This window comes from Anomaloglossus baeobatrachus, chromosome 5 (genome assembly GCF_048569485.1).
Source record: "Anomaloglossus baeobatrachus isolate aAnoBae1 chromosome 5, aAnoBae1.hap1, whole genome shotgun sequence".
In the NCBI taxonomy this organism is placed as follows: Eukaryota; Metazoa; Chordata; class Amphibia; order Anura; family Aromobatidae; genus Anomaloglossus; species Anomaloglossus baeobatrachus.
This window is the reverse complement of record NC_134357.1, coordinates 252,092,570-252,113,973: the sequence shown is the minus strand read 5'-3', so window position 1 is coordinate 252,113,973 and position 21,404 is coordinate 252,092,570. Positions and strand designations below refer to the sequence as shown.

At 50.2% G+C, this 21,404-nt stretch overlaps 2 protein-coding genes across 3 annotated transcripts in view; one reads left to right on the top strand and one right to left on the bottom strand.

Moving 5' to 3' along the window:
* Positions 1-20,848, bottom strand: part of LOC142309914 (uncharacterized) — a 110,145-nt gene extending 89,297 nt beyond the window's left edge. For both annotated transcript variants that reach the window (XM_075347380.1, XM_075347381.1), the window contains exon 1: positions 20,664-20,848. The gene's annotated coding sequence lies outside the window, so the exon portion shown is untranslated. The remainder of the gene's footprint in view (positions 1-20,663) is intronic.
* On the top strand, positions 2,687-4,253 carry LOC142311166 (elongation factor 1-alpha, somatic form-like). Its single transcript, XM_075349346.1, has one exon. It carries the CDS (start codon positions 2,747-2,749, stop codon positions 4,133-4,135), a length of 1,389 nt encoding a protein of 462 aa, XP_075205461.1. The 5' UTR covers positions 2,687-2,746; the 3' UTR covers positions 4,136-4,253.
* Positions 20,849-21,404: the final 556 nt, after the last annotated feature.

The following is a 21,404-nucleotide window of genomic DNA, read 5'->3' as shown; positions in this document are numbered from 1 at the left end:
AGGCTGACTAGGGTGTGGACACACGAAACACTAGTAACTAGAGCACACGCACAGCTAGAGGGGAGCCCTGAGCAGACCCAGGGAGGGGGGGTGGCCCTCGCCTCCCAGCTAGTGGTGGATGGTGTCACTGGGAACAAGGGAGTTGTGCAGAGGCAGCCAAAGGAGAAGCAAGTGGAAGAGTCACGTCTGGAGGGCAGAGCAGTGCCCTTCCAGACACTGCACCGTTCGTGGCTGCTGGTGGGGGAGAAGGGCTACTGTTTAGTGCTGCCTAAAAACCACCTAAGGCCGGAGTGCAGAGAGGTGGCTGAGTAAGGGAACTGTCAGTAGACCCAGCCCGCACGGGGTACAGGTCCCCAGAGAAGGGGCCCATTCAGTTGGCCTGCCCAAACTGCTGGTACTTTATGCGCTTCACCAACCTATACCGAGTCCGTAGCTACAGCAGCAACGAGGGGCCCATAAGTGACTGACGGCAAGCAGCCAGAATTACTTGGTCCATGCTGCCCGCAAACAGGCCAGAAAGGGGAGAAAGGCGTATGCGACTTCCCTGTGTGATCCCAACAAGACTTCAGGTCGGGGTCACCTCAAAACAAGAAGGGCTAGGAAGGCAAGTCAGCAGTCACCCCTACATCAGCTGAAGGGATATCGCCCGGGTTAACTCACCCCTGCCTTGTGAAAGTGAGTAAAAACCCTGAAAGACATTGCTGTTTTGTGTGTGAGTTCTTCTGCGACCTGTCGTACTACATACTTACACTGGACCCTGGGGCCAGCCTCACTCTGGGGAGGTTACAACATCTGACTGCATTTAACATCAGCCCCAGGCGTCCCCTAACCTGCAGTGGCAGTCACCCCCTGACCGCAATTACCGAGAGTAGCGTCACGATTCCCATTGAAGTTAACCTACCTGTGACCAGAAGACTTCCAAGCCCATGAAGACCCTGCGGCTGCCTGCACCTGAAGGTAATACGGGGCTCCACACAAGCGCCAGGTCACACTCAGGAGGAGATAAGCAAAGACATGGACAGTTCGGGGTCCGTGATCTGGAGCTGGAAGCTCGACCCTGGTTCTTAGGAAAGAAGTGAAATCAAAGAGTTTGTGGGGAGTGCAGAAGGCACCCATGACACATTCCATGGCCCAGGAGCTGGGGTGGAGGAAAACCGTCGAAAGGTGATGCACAGAAGGAAACACCAGCCATGACCTCCGAAGTATCTGGGATCGGCTGGAGCCCATCAAGGCGTAGCTCGGCACTCCAACGCTGGTGTGCTTCCAGTGAGTACAAAATTTGAACTGCACCTTCTGTGTCGTCCCATTACTGCGGCGCTCACAACATCGCTCCCCTGTGCCATAGGCGACTACTACGCTTAACATCCTCCCTGGGGCCTAGCTCTGCCTGTGGAGAGCTGCAACACCCGAGCTGCATCACCATCTGCCCCAGGAAAGAGAGACTTTCCGCAGCGGCGGCTAATACCTGGCCGCATACCACAGGTGGAATCACGAACAACTACTCCCCTCATCCCCATCACGAATCCGGGCAATACCACCACGGCGTCACAGGAGAAGAACCGCAGACCTGTGACAGGTAACCCTAGAGACCCCGTGGGTGAGTCATATGCATCCCACTGCTGTCCATGCACCCAGTTCTAACGTGCCCCCCAGTGTTGTACATGCCTTGCCAGTGCTGTTCATGCCCCCCTTGTGATGTCTGTGCTTCCCCGGTACTTTCCATGCCCCCCAGTTCTGTCCATGCCCCCCAGTGCTGTCCGTGCCCTCCAGTGATGTATATGCCTCCCCCAGTGATGTAGATGCCCTCAGCCCCTCCTGTGATGTATGTGCCCCAGCCCCTCTTGTGATCTATATGCCTCAACCCCTCTTGTGATCTATATGCCCCCAGCCACTCCTGTTATGTGTATGCCCAGCCCCTCCTGTGATGTATATAGCGCCAGTTTCTCCTTTGATTTTATATGGCTCCAGCCCCGCCTGTGATTTTTTTATGGCACCAGCCCCTCCTGTGATATATATACTGTATGTATATATGTCCCCAGCCCTTCCTGTGATGTATTTGCCCCCAATGTCTCCTATGGGATGTATATATAGCAGTCCCAGTGTCTCCTATGTGATTTATGCGATTTACCAATCGTATTATAACAAAGAGTTGACTGCGCTCCAGACCGAGACAAACCTCCAGTCCTAAGCTTGTCACTAGTCTCAAAACAGCAGGGATATGACTGTGACAATCACATCTGTAAAGCACTGTGGAATATGATGATGTTATATAACAATATACTCAAATGTTCAGTCTATTAGCACTATGTATCTGTACACTTCATAAAGGCCTCTCATCCTTGAAATTATTTTATTCCAAATAAAAGATCAACTCTTCTTTACTACTTAAGGGCTGGATCTTTTTCTTTCCTGGCACGCTGTGCTCCTTTTGATGTTTAAGTAGTTTGATTAGAAAGTATGTCATGATCTAGGCTACTTTTTATTTACCCAGTATAGCCATGTAAGGATAACAAGAAAGAACAGCTATTAAACTTCATTTACTTCTTATTAGGAATACTAACTTACAAATATCATGGCTGCCTGAGGTGGAGCTGTTACTAGAGGTCAATACCAAGCCGGACTCGCCTTCTGATAGCTCTGGCAAATGCCAGCCACTTAACCCAACAAGAAGACCAGTGACGCTCTTCCTCACCGGGTCTGCGGCGAATTTACAAGGTGTCCATCGCCAAACATCTAAACACTCAAAATGGGAAAGGAAAAGACACACATCAACATTGTCGTCATTGGACACGTAGATTCTGGCAAGTCCACAACAACCGGACATCTCATCTACAAATGCGGTGGTATTGACAAGCGTACCATTGAGAAGTTCGAGAAGGAAGCCGCTGAGATGGGCAAGGGCTCCTTCAAGTACGCTTGGGTCCTGGACAAACTGAAGGCTGAACGTGAGCGTGGTATCGCCATTGATATCTCCCTGTGGAAATTTGAGACCAGCAAGTACTATGTGACCATTATTGATGCCCCTGGACACAGAGACTTCATCAAGAACATGATCACTGGTACTTCTCAGGCTGACTGCGCTGTCCTGATCGTTGCTGCCGGCGTGGGTGAGTTTGAGGATGGTATCTCAAAGAACGGACAAACCCGTGAGCATGCTCTCCTGGCCTACACCCTGGGTGTGAAACAGCTCATTGTTGGTGTCAACAAGATGGATTCCACTGAACCCCCATACAGCCAGAAGAGATACGAAGAAATTGTAAAAGAAGTCAGCACTTACATTAAGAAGATTGGATACAACCCAGATACCGTTGCCTTTGTGCCCATTTCTGGATGGAACGGTGATAACATGCTTGAGCCAAGTGCTAACATGCCCTGGTTCAAGGGATGGAGCATCACCCGCAAAGAAGGAAAAGGCAGCGGAACTACCCTGCTTGAAGCTCTTGACTGCATTCTGCCACCAAGCCGCCCCACTGACAAGCCTCTTCGTCTGCCCCTTCAGGATGTCTACAAGATTGGTGGTATTGGCACAGTACCTGTTGGTCGTGTGGAAACTGGTGTCCTGAAACCAGGCATGGTGGTCACTTTTGCCCCAGTCAATGTAACAACTGAAGTTAAGTCAGTGGAAATGCATCACGAAGCTCTGACCGAGGCTATGCCCGGTGACAACGTTGGTTTCAACGTAAAGAACGTTTCCGTGAAAGACATCCGTCGTGGTAACGTTGCTGGTGACAGCAAGAACGACCCTCCTCTTGAGGCTGGTGGATTCACCGCACAGGTTATTATCCTGAACCACCCTGGCCAGATCAGTGCTGGGTATGCACCTGTGTTCGATTGCCACACTGCTCACATTGCTTGCAAGTTTGCTGAGCTGAAGGAGAAGATTGATCGTCGTTCTGGTAAGAAACTGGAAGAAAACCCCAAGTCTCTGAAGTCTGGTGATGCTGCCATTGTTGAAATGGTCCCCGGCAAGCCCATGTGTGTGGAGAGCTTCTCTGACTATCCTCCTCTTGGGCGCTTTGCTGTGCGTGAAATGAGACAGACCGTTGCTGTCGGTGTCATCAAGGCCGTTGAAAAGAAGGCACCTGGTGCTGGCAAAGTCACAAAGTCCGCTCAAAAGGCCCAGAAATCCAAATGAATATTCCAAAAATCCAGTACCACCTCAGTCTTAACCAGCGGTGGAAGATCGGTCTCAGAACTGTTTGTTTTAATTGGCCATTTCAGTTTAATAGTAAAAGACTGGTTAATGATTACAATGCATCGTAAAAGCTTCAGAAGGAAAGGAATGTCTGTGGACCATTTTGTTTGTGGCAGTTTTTAAGTTATTAGTGTTTTTAAAACAGTAATTTTTAAGTGGAAACAACTTGACCAAAATCTGTCACCAAAATTTGAGACCATTAAAAAGTTAATGCGAAAAAAAAAAAAAGAAGACCAGTGACCTCAATGACCAGATTGCCTGCCATGTTCCAAGAAACCACGATGGCACATCAATTACATTCCATGGTCCTCACTCTTATGTTCTTTATTAAAATACTGTATATTAAATAGTTCGGCCATTTTCTCTTATTAGAGTCGCTTACCTCACACATTGACCAGAACATCTGTCCATACAATGACTGTTGGTGCAGGAACGTGTGACCAGACCTGTCCATCACCCTCCTCCAATAGAAAAGAAGCTTTTCCCTGTCAGGTATTCTGCTATTATAGATACATAGTTACATTGAAAAAAGACCTAGGTCCATCAAGTTTCACGCTGGTCCTGGGAGGTGCTCTCGCATATGACTCGCCCACCCCAGGGCTTTGGGACACCCGGTGTCGGGCCGGACTAGTCCGGGGGTAGTCAGTGGTGGCGGTGCCCGACTCCGTAACCCTGGCGGGGTCAACTAATATGGCAGTTGTGGGGGTGGTAACTAATAATAAAGTTTGTAGAATATTCGTGACACCACCTGTGGATTGCGGCTATGGAGCCGCCGCTGCTGGTTGTGACCTCCGGGGCTGATGGACTAGCAGCTGGGATGGTTATGCTCCCCACAGGTGGAGTGGTACCCCGGGGCAACCGTTGGTGCTTATTAAAGTCTATGGTGGTGTTGTAGATGGTGCAGTGCAGGCGAAATAATGGAGGCAACACCAGGGGGTGCAGTTTCAAGGTTTTACTCACTGGTTCATGGCTGTCGCGACCTGGTCGCCCACTGGTGTGCTGGAATCCCCTGTCAGGGACTCCGCCGATCCCGGGTAGATCTGGGAGTAAATGCCGGTGCACCCTTCTGTTGTGTCTCTTCCCTCGGCTGTCTTTAAAGCCTTGACTTCTCTGGATAAACCTGTCTTGGCCTCCACTATAGGTTCTGGACAAGAAGGCTTGCCTGGATGGTACTTTGCCCTCTTCCCAGGGGTTCTACAGTGGGATGTGGCCCTGGGCGCTTGCAACCACCCTGGGCCTCGGTGTTCACTTTTGGAAAATGAATTCCCTTCCTCCAGTTTCTAGGGACCGTTCCCTGTATGCAGCCTGATCCCTCCACCCGATGACTTAGTGGAACAGGCCACAAGCTTGAAAGCCTTTCAGTGGCCCTGGAATCCTTTCTGTAGTTCATTGCTGTGGTGTCACCTGGGCCTAGCTGGGCCCCAGGGTCTCCACCAGGAAGTTTCACTTTCTGTTGCTGTTCTGAGATATCAACCTTTCTCTCTCTGTTTTCACTCCTCCTCTCCTCTCTCAGACTATCTAACTAACTACCTTGACCTTCCTGTCCCTGCTCTACTTTGCTGTTGGCTCCTCCCACCTACCCAGTTGCTAGGCCCCACCCTATGGGAGAAGGGATGGGTCTTATGGCCCCCCAGCATGCAGCATGAGGGGGAAGCTGCCACTATCCCTGGTCCAAAATATGCCTAACAATGGGTGTAGTGTGAATTTGCCTGTGAACCAGTGTTTACTCCGTTCCTTACCCAGAATGGGACATCACACCTCTGGCTGAGGTGCAATGTCTCTGTGGCGACGGAAGCCTCAGGGGCGCCACACTCCCCCACAGCGAATCCCAGTACGTCCGCGGGCTGAAACAAGAAGACAGTGGGAGAAACTGCAAAGTTTTTATATATGCATATAACAGTAACATTTTTAAAACTTTACATCCCTTTATGGGAGGCGCATTGCTTGAACGTTGCAAACATTAAAAGAATACAACTTTAGAGTCTTTGGCTTTCCCACTAGAATTCTGGTAGGGGGCACAACAGGTACAACATATATACAGGGGAATATTGACCACGCATAGTTCAGTGGCCCAAATGTCTTTTCAATTTTAACTTAGGGGGGTAAACAAGAACCAGCCACCAAGTCCAGTGGCCTGGTTAAGCATGAAACATTAATACACATATATAACAGTGGACCACGTTCCAGTCTAGTGGCCCGGTAACACATCAACAAAGGGGTGACATCTTCGAAAAGAATATAAGGGCAAAGATTCAAGGAAGGGTGTCATCTTCAAAAAGAACAATGGGGTGGGGCAATGCAGAAGAAAGTCTTCAATGAATGACGAGGGACAGACAGGGGCTATATACAGTTCTGTATCTTCTTCTTTTTAGTTGCTGGGGTCCCGATGCGGCAGGGTCCTGGGCAGCATGTAGACCATGGAGATCCTGGTCTGCGTCTCCTGTGTATTAGTGGCAAGCCTGCTGCAGGGTGCTGCGGCCTGGGCTTGTGCGGGACCGCTTGCTGAAGTGGGGCTTCTTGCTGTACGGCGCCATTCTGGCTCCTCCACGGCTGCCTCTTTTCTCAGTACCTGCACACCTAGAGCGTACCAGCCCCGGTTTCCCATCAGCCGTTTATATTCAACCAGGTCGCCGGGCTGGATGTCACGCCCTGGGTGGCCTCTGGTTAGGTGCTCTTCGATGTCCCGGCAGGAGACACATACGTCCTTGCCCAGGCCGGGCTCCCTGATGAAGCCCCAGCCCTCCACCAGTCGGAAGTCAATTACTTGGCCCCTTCTTACTGGGCCCTGGGATCCTTTGCGGGCCTGCCGGATACGTGCTTTGGAAGCCAGGTTGGATGCCTCCACTGTCCTCCGCTTCTCCTCCCGGAGTTCCCGCTCCCACAGGAACTGCTCCAGTTGCTGCGTGCAGGCCAGGTGGGCGGCTAGCGAAGTCGCGGTGGGGAGGATTGGCAGTGGCAGTCTCCCATCTCTGACGGGTGTGGCGTCCCACTTCACCCCTGGCGAGGACGTACCAGGTAAGTCGGTGGGTGGGCTCGGCAGGGGGCCCACTAGGTGCTCGGGGCCCGTGCTGCTCGGGGAATCCTCCTCGCTGCCGGGATCTACTGCGCTCTCTCCGGCCTCGGAGCTGTCGGCGGGGGCCTCCTGCAGGCCTGCAGGGGGGCTTGGCGATGGCACTTCACAGTACCAGGGGCTTGGGCAGGTAGGGGCAACATGCGGCTTACCCGGGTTTAGTACTGCGGCCTGCTCTCGGTGGCCCACGACCTCGGGTGCCGCTCGGTCCTCCTTGGCACCTGCCCTCCTTCCTTTGTCTTCCATCTGCCGCTCCACCTCCTCTTGCAGGGAGCTCAACCTCCGGGTGAGGAGCACCAATTTCCAGGGGAAGGTCAGTTCTGGGTCCATTTCCTTGGTCCCTGGGGTGCTTTGCTGTGGCTTCTCTGCCATGCTGCTCGCCTGGGGATTGCTCGCTGCTGAACTGCTTGAGTGCTCGACCACGCCACTCAGCTGCACCCTTTCCCCTGCTGAAGGTGGGGCCGGGGGCTGCACCAGCTCCTGGCGCCAGACTGGTACCCAGCCCACGGCCGGCATCACTCTGCCTACGATCCAGTACATTCTTGCGTTCTTCTGGTCTGGCATTTAGGATCCCTTTGCCAGCCGTTCAGTTTCTCTGTTCGCCATTTCTTTTTCCTCCGCTCTGCATAGCGGGCTTTGCTTCGTGCTCTTCTGTAAGACCAAGGGGGCGGGGCTTCTTTTTCATGCTCTTTTTTCAGGCACGCCCCGCTTCTTCCCGCGCTCAGCAGTCTCAATGGCGGCAGTTTTCACACAGTAACACACAGTCTTTTCACGCAGTTCTTCAAGGCGCACAGTACCCGGTGGGACCGGGCACGAAATCCTGTTCGTGACGCCAAGGTTGACTCGCCCACCCCAGGGCTTTGGGACACCCGGTGTCAGGCCGGACTAGTCAGTGGTGACGGGGCCCGACTCCGTGACCCTGACAGGGTCAACTAATTTGGCCGTTGTGGGGGTGGTAACTAATAATAAAGTTTGTAGAATATTCGTGACGCCACCTGTGGATTGCGTCTATGGAGCCGCTGCTGCTGGATGTGACCTCCGGGGCTGATGGACTAGCAGCTAGGATAGTTCTGCTCCCCACAGGTGGAGCGGTAGCCCGGGGCAACCGTTGGTGCTTATTAAAGTCTATGGTGGTGTTGTAGATGGTGCAGTGTAGGCGAAATAATGGAGGCAACATCAGGGGGTGCAGTTTCAAGGTTTTACTCACTGGTTCATGGCTGTCGCAACCTGGTCGCCCACTGGTGTGCTGGAATCCCCTGTCAGGGGCCTCCGCCGATCCCGGGTAGATCAGGGAGTAAATGCCGGTGCACCCTTCTGTTGTGTCTCTTCCCTCGGCTGTCTTCAAAGCCTTGACTTCTCTGGATAAACCTGTCTTGGCCTCCACTATAGGTTCTGGACAAGAAGGCTTGCCTGGATGGTACTTTGCCCTCTTCCCAGGGGTTCTACAGTGGGATGTGGCCCTGGGCGCTTGCAACCACCCTGGGCCTCAGTGTTCACTTTTGGAAAACGACTTCCAGTTTCTAGGGACCGTTCCCTGTATGCAGCCTGATCCCTCCACCCGATGACTTAGTGGAACAGGCCACAAGCTTGAAAGCCTTTCAGTGGCCCTGGAATCCTTTCTGTAGTTCACTGCTGTGGTGTCACCTGGGCCTAGCTGGGCCCCAGGGTCTCCACCAGGAAGCTTCACTTTCTGTTGCAGTTCTGAGGTATCAACCTCTCTCTCTCTCTGTTTTCACTCCTCACGCCTCTCCTCTCTCAGACTATCTAACTAACTACCTTGACCTTCCTGTCTCTGCTCTACTTTGCTGTTGGCTCCTCCCACCTACCCAGTTGCTAGGCCCCACCCTATGGGAGAAGGGATGGGTCTTACGGCTCCCCAGCATGCAGCATGGGGGGGTAGCTGCCACTATCCCTGGTCCAAAATATGCCTAACAATGGGTGTAGTGTGAATGTCTCTGTGGCGACGGAAGCCTTAGGGGCGCCACACATATGCTTTTCATTCCTGGCGATTGCTCTGCTTCCTTAAGGCCCATTCACATGTCCGTGTCTCCGGTATGTGCTAGGTTTGTGCCCGTATGTACCAGAGACACGGGCACACGTATACCCATTAAAATCTATGGGTATATGTGCACGCACGTGTTCTGCCAGTGGCCCATGCTTCCGTGTGGAGCACACGAAGTAGTGTGGATGCGGGTCCACATGAGACGCACCGGAGAAACACACGTGTCATTTAACAAATAAAAAAAACACATACTCACCTCCACCAGCCCTGCAGTCTCTGCCGCGGCTGTCACCTACATCCGTCCCCCAGTGAATTTGAACAACGCATCTTCTTCACTGGGGGCCGGAAGCAGCATCAGCGGGGCGTGGCCTGTGCCGGAGACTGTCATTTAGCACCACAGACAGCTCTGGAAGAATCAGGTAAGGCGGGGCTTTCCGTTCTCCGTGTGTTATTACGTATAACACACGGTGAACAGGAATGTGTCACAAACACGGCACACGTGGAGCAAACCACCCCTTTAACACGTACGTGAAAAAACTGATCGTTTTTTTCACGGACCCACTTGGACTTGTCAAAGCGCTACCCACAGCGGGAAACGGCTGTCGTCCGTCTCCCGTCCCCGCACCCCCTCCTCTCCCCACTATTCCTGCTTTCATGTCTGCGATATCAGAATAAAGAATTTATTGCCATCCTCCGAGTGAGCTGCCGCTTTTTTTCTACTCCTGAAACATACAATACTATGTCCACCAATTGGTCCTATACACTAAGGGGCCCTTTGTACATTACGACATCGCAAGCCGATGCTGCGATGCCAAGCGCGATAGTCCTAACCCCCGTCGCTGCTGCGGTATTTTGTGATAGCTGCCGTAGCGAATATTATCGCTATGGCAGCTTCACATGCACTTACCTGCCCTGCGACGTCGCTCTGGCCGGCGACCCGCCTTCTTCCTAAGGGGGCAGGTCGTGCGGCGTCACAGCGACGTCACACAGCAGGCGGCCAATAGAAGCGGAGGGGCGGAGATGAGCAGGACGTAAATATCCCGCCCACCTCTTTCCTTCCGCATTGCAGACGGGACGCAGGTAGGAGATGTGCCTCGCTCCTGCGGCTTCTCACACAGCGATGTGTGCTGCCGCAGGAACGAGGAACAACATTGTACCGTCGCAGCAGCCAAAATAATGAAAATGACCGACACTACACCGATCATACGATACCAACGCTTTTGCGCTCGGTAATCATAGTTAAAACGATTTACCCACTACGATGTCGAGAGCGACGCCGGAAGTGCGTCACTTTCGATTTGACCCCACCGACATCGCACCTGCGATGTCGTAGTGTTCAAAGGGCCCCTAATAATGTTCCCCATTATGACGCCATTATTGTAATAATATACCCCATTGCTCTTCCCATAGACATTATGTAATAAATAATGTACCCCAGCGCTTTTCACATAGACATTATGTAATGATGTATGATGTACCCCTTCTCTCTTTAAATGGACATTAAAAAAAATATGACTCTAACCTGTCCCTGCTCCCACAATGAGCAGCGTTCACTTCTAGCTCCACAGCCGGCACAGGTGGGCAGGGCAGTTCAATTATATGATGTCATTTGACACCTGTTTTGGACATGCCAAAGTCGGATAGGCTGGTGGCTTGTGTAAGTGTACCGCTCGGCTGCGACCGCTGAGCCGCTCGGATCCGTGCTCGTACTGCGGGTGGTGGCTCGAGCCTCTCACGGACCCGGGGGTCACGTTGCTCTGCAAGGGAGTTGGCGCTACACGCGGGGACTTGGGTGAGGAGTTCCACGGCCGGGGCCGCGGTGGTTTGATTTGTGATGTAAGTTCGTGACTAGAGTTGAGCGTGGTTCGCGGTTCGAGGTTCTCCAGTTCGCGGCTCGAGTGATTTTGGAGGCTGTTCTAGATCGAACTAGAACTCGAGCTTTTTGCTAAAGCTCGATAGTTCTAGATACGTTCGAGAACGGTTCTAGCAGCAAAAAGACAAGCTAATTACTAGCTGGCTTTCCGCTGTAATAGTGTAAGTCACTCTGTGACTCACACTATTATGAAATTTCAGCGTATAGTGTGCGGGAACATCGCATTCAGATCACTGCTGCTGGAATAATGGCGATCGCCATTTTTTTTTTTTTTCCTTGTCTTCCTTCCCTAAGCGCGCGCATGTAGTGGGGCGGGCCAGCATGTCAGCCAATCCCAGACACACACACACAGCTAAGTGGACTTTTAGCCAGAGAAGCAACGGCATGTGTGATAGGATGTCCATGTCACAAGTCACTGCATTATAAAAACGAGTATCTGCCCGTCCAGACGCCATTATCTTTTCTGCATCTGGGTGTCAGTCACCGCTGGCATAGCTCCTGTCTCCGATACTGCTGTGTACGATCTATACACAGCGCTATACAGAATAGGGATAGAAGTTTCTATTAGTCCTTGTAAGGGCTAATACCGGCAGGGTCAGAGCCATAGGTGACAGTCAGGTCCGTGAAAACAGATTTTAACAGCTACACAAGGTGACAGCGTCTGTGTACCTAAGGTCAGGGATTTCCTCGCTGCATTTCCCCATTAGGAGGGATAGAAAGGGAGGCTTCCTTTCCTCTACCCAGACCCACAACCCTGCCACTGTACCCTCCTGCCCTTTGCACACTCAAACTCATTGTTACTAATCCATTATACTAGCAAACACTGAGTAAACTTAGTGGCATCCTAAGAGTGGCTGTTGGACTTACATTAGTGTCCCACTGGTGCAAACCTATGTGCAGCACTTCTGCATTGCACACTCAAACTCATTGTTACTAAGTCATTATACTAGCAAACACTGAGTAAACTTAGTGGCATCCTAAAAGTGGCTGTTAGACTTCCATTAGTGTCCCACTGGTGCAAACCTATGTGCAGCACTTCTGCATTGCACACTCAAACTCATTGTTACTAAGCCATTATACTAGCAAACTATGCTGCCAGTTTAAGGGCCGTAGTTGCATTGTCAAGGATAGTTATTGTTGTTTATTCTGCTGTTAATAAAGATAGACCACCGCTGCAATCTACACCACCTCTCAATTTTTACTACCACATTTTAAGTGCACAATCTTGTCGCAATCAAAATGAGTGGCAAAATGACAGATGCTGGTGGAAAGGGGAAGAGGCGTGTTGGAAAAGGAAAAAAGGGTTTGTCCGTGGGGAAGGTGGCAAAGCTCCATTAACATCTGCTGAAGATAGACCATCTTCCAGCAAAAGTAAGATGTCTACTACTTACCGTGGCTGAGTCTGCAGAGCTGTTCAGTCACACTATAGCCTGGGAATCAGAGGTCTGCTCCCAAGCTACAGTGAGTACAGACCAGGAAATGGTCTGCAGTGATGCACCGAACCTTTGTGACTCAGATTCAGGCCGTGATGACCAAGTTTCTGAGCATAATGTTGACCCTTATTCACAAACTGAAACACCTGTTGTAATAGAAAATGAGGAACATACTGATGAAGATGAGACGCAGATACCAGATTGGGATGACAACTTAAATATTCGGTCAGGGCAAGAAGAGGCTTGGTCTGAGGGTGAGGGAAGTGCAAACACAACAATTGATGAGGAAGTTCTAGATCCCACGTACTGTCAACCCACAGTCAGGCCCTCGAGGAGGTCAACAGAGACGATGGAGGAGGATGCAACTGACGACGAAGTTACCTTGCGCCTTCCTGGACAGAGTCGGAGTACTGGTAGCACGTCTACAACTGCATCCTCAGCCACCACTGTGCCTCTGAGCACTAGTCGGGGTGGATCAGCAGGTCGCATGCCCTCTAAGCCTTGCCTAGCCTGGTCCTTTTTTGACATAGCAAAATATCGCCCAAATTATGTGATCTGTAAAATTTGTCGTGATTCTGTTAGTAGAGGGCAAAACCTCAGCAGTTTCACAACTTCTTCCATGAATCGTCACATGAATAAATATCATATGTCCCAGTGGGAAGCTCACCGTGCTGCAATGCGGCCTAGCGGAGCGAACCATCCACCGCCTGCCCCTTCCAGTGCATCCGCGCGCTCTTCATCTTCTAGGACTGTGGGGACAGCTGTCACACCTGGTTTTCCACGCACAACTTCCACCACTGTAACCGCAACAGGCAGTTTGCTTGGTAGGTCGTCAGTTGGTTTGGAAGGGGAAACAAGTGCGTGTGTACAGCTCTCTCAGACATCGATAGCACCAACGTTCGATGAAGGCAACATCATGTCTACGCCTGCACTTTCCTCACAAACCTGCATTTTTCCAGGAACACCCTAGTCAACACCGTCTACACACAGCAGCCAGATCTCTGTCCCTCAGATGTGGACAAATAAAAGGCCATTTCCTGCGACCCATGACAAAGCTAAGAGGTTGACTTTATCCCTCTGTAAGCTCTTGGCTACCGAAATGCTGCCTTTCCGCCTGGTGGACACACAGGATTTTAGAGACCTTATGTCTGTCGCTGTGCCCCAGTACCAGATGCCCAGTCGCCACTACTTCTCTAAGAAAGGTGTGCCCGCGCTACACCAGCATGTCACACACAACATCACCGCTTCCTTGAGAAACTCTGTGTGTGAATGGGTGCATTTCACCACCGATACTTGGACCAGTAAGCATGGACAGGGACGTTACATGTCGCTGACTGGGCACTGGGTAACTATGGTGATAGATGGTGAAGGGTCTGCTGCACAAGTCTTGCCGTCCCCACGACTTGTGTGTCAATCCTCTGTCTGTCCAAGTTCCGCCACTGCTTCTGCCTCCTCCACCTCATCTGGGTCCTCCACCTCCGCCCCAAGCCTGCCTGGTCAGGCCACCAGCGTTCTCACTGTGCAGAAGGAATCACGCACCCCTCATTACTATGCTGGCAGCAGAGCGCAACGGCATCAGGCGGTCTTTAGCTTGACATGTCTTGGAAATAGGAGTCACACAGCGGATGAGTTGTGGGCAGCTCTGCAGTCCGAGTTTAATAAATAGTTGTCTCCCCTCAACCTGCAGCCTGGTAAGGCCATGTGCGACAATGCTGCAAACCTGGGTGCGGCCCTTTGCCTGGGCAAGGTGACACACGTGCCTTGTATGGCTCACGTGTTGAACCTTGTTGTCCAGCAATTTTTAACACACTATCCCCGCCTAGATGGCCTTCTGAACAGGGCACGAAAACTGTCTGCTCACTTCCGCCGTTCAACCACCGCTGCTGAGCGACTTGCATCGCTCCAGAAGTCTTTCGGCCTGCCGGTTCATCGCCTGAAATGCGATGTGGCGACACGCTGGAATTCGGCTCTCCACTTGTTACAGCGACTGTGGCAGCACCGCCGAGCCTTGGTGCAATACGTCATGATGTATAGCCTCGGCCAACGAGATGCAGAGGTGGGGAAGATCACCCTGATGGAGTGGTCTCAGATTAAGGACCTATGCACTCTTCTGCACAGTTTCGACATGGCGACGAATATGTTTAGCACTGACAATGCCATTATCAGCATGACAATTCCAGTCATTTACATGCTGGAGCACACGCTAAACACTATTCGGAGTCAGGGGGTGGGACAACAGGAAGGGGAGGAGCTACAGGAGGATTCATATGCGCAAAACACAACAACATCACCAAGGTCCAGACATTCATCATCACCAACGCGGCAGGCATGGGACCATGGGGGCAGGGATCAACAAGGACGCATGGTAGCAGGCGAAATGTTGAGGAAGGTGCAGGAGAACATGAAGAAATGGAGGACGAACTGTCCATGGACATGGAAGACTCAGCGGATGAGGGAGACCTTGGTCAAATTTCAGTTGAAAGAGGTTGGGGGGAGATGTCAGAGGAAGAAAGAACGGTTAGCACCTCTATGCCACAAACACAGCGTGGACTTGGTCCGCATGGCTGCGCAAGACACATGAGCGCTTTCTTGCTGCGCTACCTCCAACATGACCCTCGTATTGTCAAAATTAGAAGTGATGATGACTACTGGCTTGCCACACTATTAGATCCCCGGTACAAGTCCAAATTTTGTGACATAATTCCAGCCATAGAAAGGGACGCACGTATGCAGGAGTATCAGCAGAAGCTGTTACTCGATCTTAGCTCGGCTTTTCCACCAAACGACCGTGCAGGTGCAGGGAGTGAATCTCCCAGTTGTAAATTGACAAACATGGGACGGTCTCGTCATCTTCAACAGTCTACCCGTACGAGTAGCACCGTATCTGGTGCTGGTAACAGCAATTTTATTGAATCTTTTCATAATTTTTTTAGACCCTCCTTTGCAAGGCCAGCAGAGACAACAAGTCTGACACATAGTCAACGGCTGGAGAGGATGATACAGGAGTATCTCCAAATGAACATCGATGCCATTACTTTGCAAATGGAGCCTTGCTCATTTTGGGCTTCAAATCTTGAAAAATGGCCAGAGCTCTCCAGTTACGCCTTGGAGATTTTGTCGTGTCCAGCTGCCAGCGTTGTCTCTGAACGTGTCTTCAGTGCTGCTGGGTGTGTGCTGACAGATAAGCGCACGCGTCTGTCCAGTGACAATGTGGACAGACTAACGTTCATCAAAATGAACAAGTCATGGATCCACAAGGATTTTACTACCCCTGTGTCATCCTGGGGAGAGTAAATGCTTGTGTATTTTGAATGTGCTTGATGCAAATCTAGCTGTGAAGTGTACAACTAGGGCACACGTGCTGCCACTGAATGGGTGGGTGTGTGTGTGGCCCAATTTTTGGAAAAAAGGGAGACTCTTCTTGGAGTAACCCTTGCTGTGTTTTTAAAAATGATCCAAGATGCAGAGCGCTGGGATCAGGAAAGACTTTGCTACCTACCCCGGTGTCATCCTGGGGACGGTTAAGTATGGCGTATTTTTGAATGTGCTTGATGCAAATCTAGCTGTGAAGTGTACAACTGGGGCACAACTGCTGCCACTGAAAGGGTGGGTGTGTGTTTGGCCCAATTTTTGGAAAAAAGGGAGACTCCGCTTGGAGTAACCCTTGCTTACATTGTTTTTAAAAATGATCCAAGATGCACAGAGCTGGGATCAGGAAAGACTTTGCTACCTACCCTGGTGTCATCCTGGGGACGGTTAATTATGGTGTATTTTTGAATGTGCTTGATGCAAATCTAGCTGTGAAGTGTACAACTGGGGCACAAGTGCTGCCACTGAAGGGGTGGGTGTGTGTGGCCCAGTTTTTGGAAAATAGGGAGACTCCGCTTGGAGTAACCCTTGCTTACTGTGTTTTTAAAAATGATCCAAGATGCACAGAGCTGGGATCAGGAAAGACTTTGCTACCTACCCCGGTGTCATCCTGGGGACGGTTAAGTATGGCGTATTTTTGAATGTGCTTGATGCAAATCTAGCTGTGAAGTGTACAACTGGGGCACAACTGCTGCCACTGAAGGGGTGGGTGTGTGTTTGGCCCAATTTTTGGAAAAAAGGGAGACTCCGCTTGGAGTAACCCTTGCTTACATTGTTTTTAAAAATGATCCAAGATGCACAGAGCTGGGATCAGGAAAGACTTTGCTACCTACCCCGGTGTCATCCTGGGGAAGGTTAAGTATGGCGTATTTTTGAATGTGCTTGATGCAAATCTAGCTGTGAAGTGTACAACTGGGGCACAAGTGCTGCCACTGAAGGGGTGGGTGTGTGTGTGGCCCAATTTTTGGAAAAAAGGGAGACTCCGCTTGTAGTCACCTTGCGGTGTTTGACATGATTTTAGAGGGGCGTGCCATGCATATATCTGTGTCTCCTCCTCTTTTTCCTTGTCCTGCTCTTTTGTTTTTGCATGAGTATATGTCCTTGTCACTTTCCCATGTGTTTGTGTTGTGTTGTGAGTTGTTTGTCACCTTTTGGACACCTTTGAGGGTGTTTTCTAGGTGTTTTTATGTGTTTGTGATTGCCTGCCATTGTGTCCTATGCGGTTCGAGTTCGGTTCGCCGAACCGAACTCAAACGAGACGTCCGTTCGGCGAACCGAACTCGAGCCGAACCGCGACCGGTTCGCTCATCTCTATTCGTGACGCCACCCACGGGTTGTGGTGATTGTAGACACCACCGCTGCGGTGAAGGTATGGGGGGCCCCCGTTAGCGGTGTAATGGCGCAGCTAGGTGTTGACCCCTCCGTGGGTAGGGGGTGTTGGTCCCGGGGCCTGGTTGGCGAGGGCCGGGGTGCAGGGTGAAGTGTTGCGGTGCGGCTCAGTGCGTGGCCCGAAGGCACTGGTGTACTCACTATGAAATAAGACACCGAAGTCGCTGGTAAACCAAATGGAGTGATGAACGGGGCCCGCAGCCGGCTGCAGCTTCTCCCAGAATAGTTTGGTGGTTTCCGCTTTTCAAAAAACCGAATATAGATACAAAGGTAGAGTATAATCATCAAAAACCGAAAATTCCTTTTACCTTAAAATCATAATATTTATTGGACATATATGCCACAAACAGAGTACATACATACATAGAAAAATAAAATTATATTAAATTCTTATTTTGAAAGAAAGGCGAGAACCATGGAACGGGGACGTTATGACCAATTAGAACGCCGACCTCCGTATGTAAGGAAGGGTGAGAGAGGAAAAGGATTTTTTCTCGCCTTTCTTTCAAAATAAGAATTTAATATAATTTTATTTTTCTATGTATGTATGTACTCTGTTTGTGGCATATATGTCCAATAAATATTATGATTTTAAGGTAAAAGGAATTTTCGGTTTTTGATGGTTTCCGCCTTTCACCTGCACCTCTGTGTGTAAATGTTTGACTCCTATGCCTAGACACCGGTAGTCCGCTCCCCGACTTGCATATGCCTTAGGAGCCCGTTTGCCCGCAGACGCTGGCCCTTTGGGTCTCTATGCCTTGGCGGTGGCTTTACCCTGTATGGTTGGGCTGTTGTCTTCTAACGGGTCTTGTGTGGGATTAGGTCCTAAAGTCCAGTCCGCAATCAGTTGATTTGACTCGGCCCTGTCGGTTCGGGGCTTCGTCTGGGTCTGAGTACCCCTCCTGGTGCTCCGGTTTCCAATCGGTTCCCCGGTTCGGTACCGGCGGGCCACCGCCCGACCCCGGTCCCTACGGTTCCACCGGCTGTAATCCCAGCTCCTGCAGGCGGCCACCACTGTCTGCCTCCTTGCCAAAGGTGACTGGGCTCTGACCCAGCCACCTGGTAGTCTCTTGGCAGGCCTGGACACAGGACTGCCCGTGAACTTGACTGCTCTCTACTTCCTCCAGACTACTACTCCCTAGAACTTGAACTAGACTCCGTGTTTTCCCACCTCCAGGCCTGTGAACTCCTCGGTGGGCAGAGCCAACCACCTGGCTCCGCCCCCTGGTGTGGACATCAAACCTGGAGGGTGGTGACAAGGGTTTCTTGGTTGGCTGCTGTCACCTAATCGGGAGGGGGGTGTGGTGTTGTGTGTGACTACCTGGGACGACCTGACTAGTCCAGGGCGTCACATAAGTATAGCAGTATAAGGAGCCAGTGACTTACTCTCTGTGCATTTGCTTTTTATGACCCTGGTTCAGGTCCTTTTTGAAGATGAGAGCTGTTGGCCCCTTAAATATCAGCCCTATGAATAACGAGAGTGTGAGGTGTGTTGCTAAAATATTAACTCAGAGACTGTGGCAGACTGGTGAAGTAGCTGCTGTGTGTAGTCTTGACATAGTATTGTGTCAACCTAATATTACACGTGCCACCTAGTTGCCACCACTCAAGTCAACCTGTTGCCTCATGTGCATCAATTGTGAACTTGTAATCACAAAGTCACAAATACTTCATTTTGCCATCCCTCAATGGTCTCACTTCTTTCTCTCTACATTATGAGACTAGTGACAGATTCAGGACTTGAGAATCATTTTCATGCTAGACTCTCAATATTAAATGGATTTGCTTTCCTTTGGCAGTTGTAGGGTTAATGTCAATTTGTTTTCCAGCAGCTCCTGAATCCTGGTCAGGTGTTTCTAATTTGGACCACATCCCAGTCCCTTTATATCTCCTCTGCTAACAGTAGTGGGGGCCAGTTATTCTTTGCTATTTGGATGCTGGTCGAAGAGGTGGAAGGAGCTGTTGTAACCATGTAACCATCTGTTGAAGTTGCTGTGGTGGCTGCAGTCTTGGTGCTGACTGCAGCAGTTCATTATTGTATTTCCCCCCTGTCTGTCTTCCTTCCCTGGCGTGTTGTTTTAGTACAGCGATAGGCTATGATCCCTTACCTGCCCACTCACTAGCCAGAACTATTGTAGGGTCATTCAAGGCTTCAGGTTCCTGCTTGGAGACAGGTGGGGAACCTGTATAAGGACTGACTAGGAGTTCAAGGTACAGCAACAAGTAAGTGGAGGTGGTGTCCATCTTCCCTCACTAGAGCTAGGGTTCATTGTTTTTAAAGTGTTCCTGTGTACCCTTTGTTTGTTGCGGTGTTACTCCTGTTAAGTTGTGTGTTTGGCTTCACACCGGGCCTTTCTTAGTCCGAGTCATGACAAATGAGTAACTACATTACTCAAACAACAAGGAACCCTGTATCCCAATTATAGATAAAGGAGTGTACAACCTACATAACTCTATACTAAGTGGTCACACATCACCACTGCCCTTTAAAAAAGTTGATCATCTATGAAAGGATATACAGGGTCCAGGCATGTATGTAAAGTGCTGGATATAAAAATGCTATGATCCAATCCTAAGAGATGTACTATATCTCATGCAGCAATAGAGGATCCATGATACAACAGAGATGTACACTTTCTGTCAGGCCTTGTAACATTTTTATTGGGTACAATCCAACACCAAGAAGACTAGTCTGATTGTATGAAACTTATAACATGAATACCTTAAAGTGAACCTGTCATGCTGCCCAAACCACAGGGAATAAGTATTAGAGCCAGGCTGCAGAATTAAAGCCAGGTATATATTTCTCTGCAGCACACATCGTCAGGCTGGGGACCATAGCATAGATGAGGCTAGCCCTTCCCAGCTCTACGAGAGGTGATTGACAGTTCTCTCCCATAGCTTAAGACCTAGCCATCACCTAGAGCCATTAGGGCAGCATCAGCCACATGAAAGGTTCCTTCTAAGCTACAAGTATAACAAACAAACGAAACCTGCAAAAGACACCAAAGCTCACTCCAGCCCACGTATGGCCATGGATATTGTGAGATCACACGTCTTTGCTTTGGCTAAATTAAAGTAATAATATTGTTCTATCTTATACAACTAAAAATGTGATAACAGACAGCAGGAAGCTACAGGTTTAAACAGGTATGATGCTTAACCGGACTAAAACAAATCCATATTTTTAGAATATTTGCAAGCAGAAATGAATTAAAAGAAGCAAACCAGGTTAATATATTATTCCACAACTACTATTCACATTGGTTGCATTGTTATAGTGGATGCAATTGACAAATAGCAAGATATCTGCTGTCTGGGTGTAGACTTACCACGTCTGAAGCCTTCTGCCTTGTGTCTACTGCACTGTTCACTTCTTCATCACAGTGGAAGAATTAAGTAAAGCTACATCATCCGCAGCCTCATGTTTATTACAAATAAATGTCAGAGACATTTATATCTTCTGCAACTGGCAATATTCCCAGATCGAAAAAAACAGTCACTGACGTCACCAGCTTTCCAGAGGACATTTTCATCTAAACTGTTCAATGATTTAATAATCACATTGCAGCAATGTAAGATTCTCATGTCAGGAAACAATAGACACCATAGTCTTACAATATTAGTCAGTAAATAAGAAAGTCATGGAACCCATAGGGTGGAGGGGCGACATGACTAGAGGGAAGGGAAGGAGTGATGGGGTTAATGGGAACAGGAATGGTTGTTTATAAGGCAGAATAAAGGGATTGGTGGGGTAGGAGGAGTTCTCTGGAGGAAGAGGTGGGACAGTTGAGGGGTGTAAGTAAAGGACCTTGTCTTACCCCCTCTCTCTTGACTTCCGGATATGGAACGATCCGGACGTGCGACAGGATGGCTGCTATCCAGGACCAGCGGATTCAACATGGTGTGGCGCCCCTGACCTGGTCAGGCACCACTGAGTACTGCACCCATGCTGGGGACAGTACAAACAGGTAATCCAGAAGGCTGACCGAGGTGTGACTACACAGGCGCATAGTGATCAGGTCTCACACATGTACCTTTGAGAGGACCCCTGGGGATCCCAGGAGGGGGCA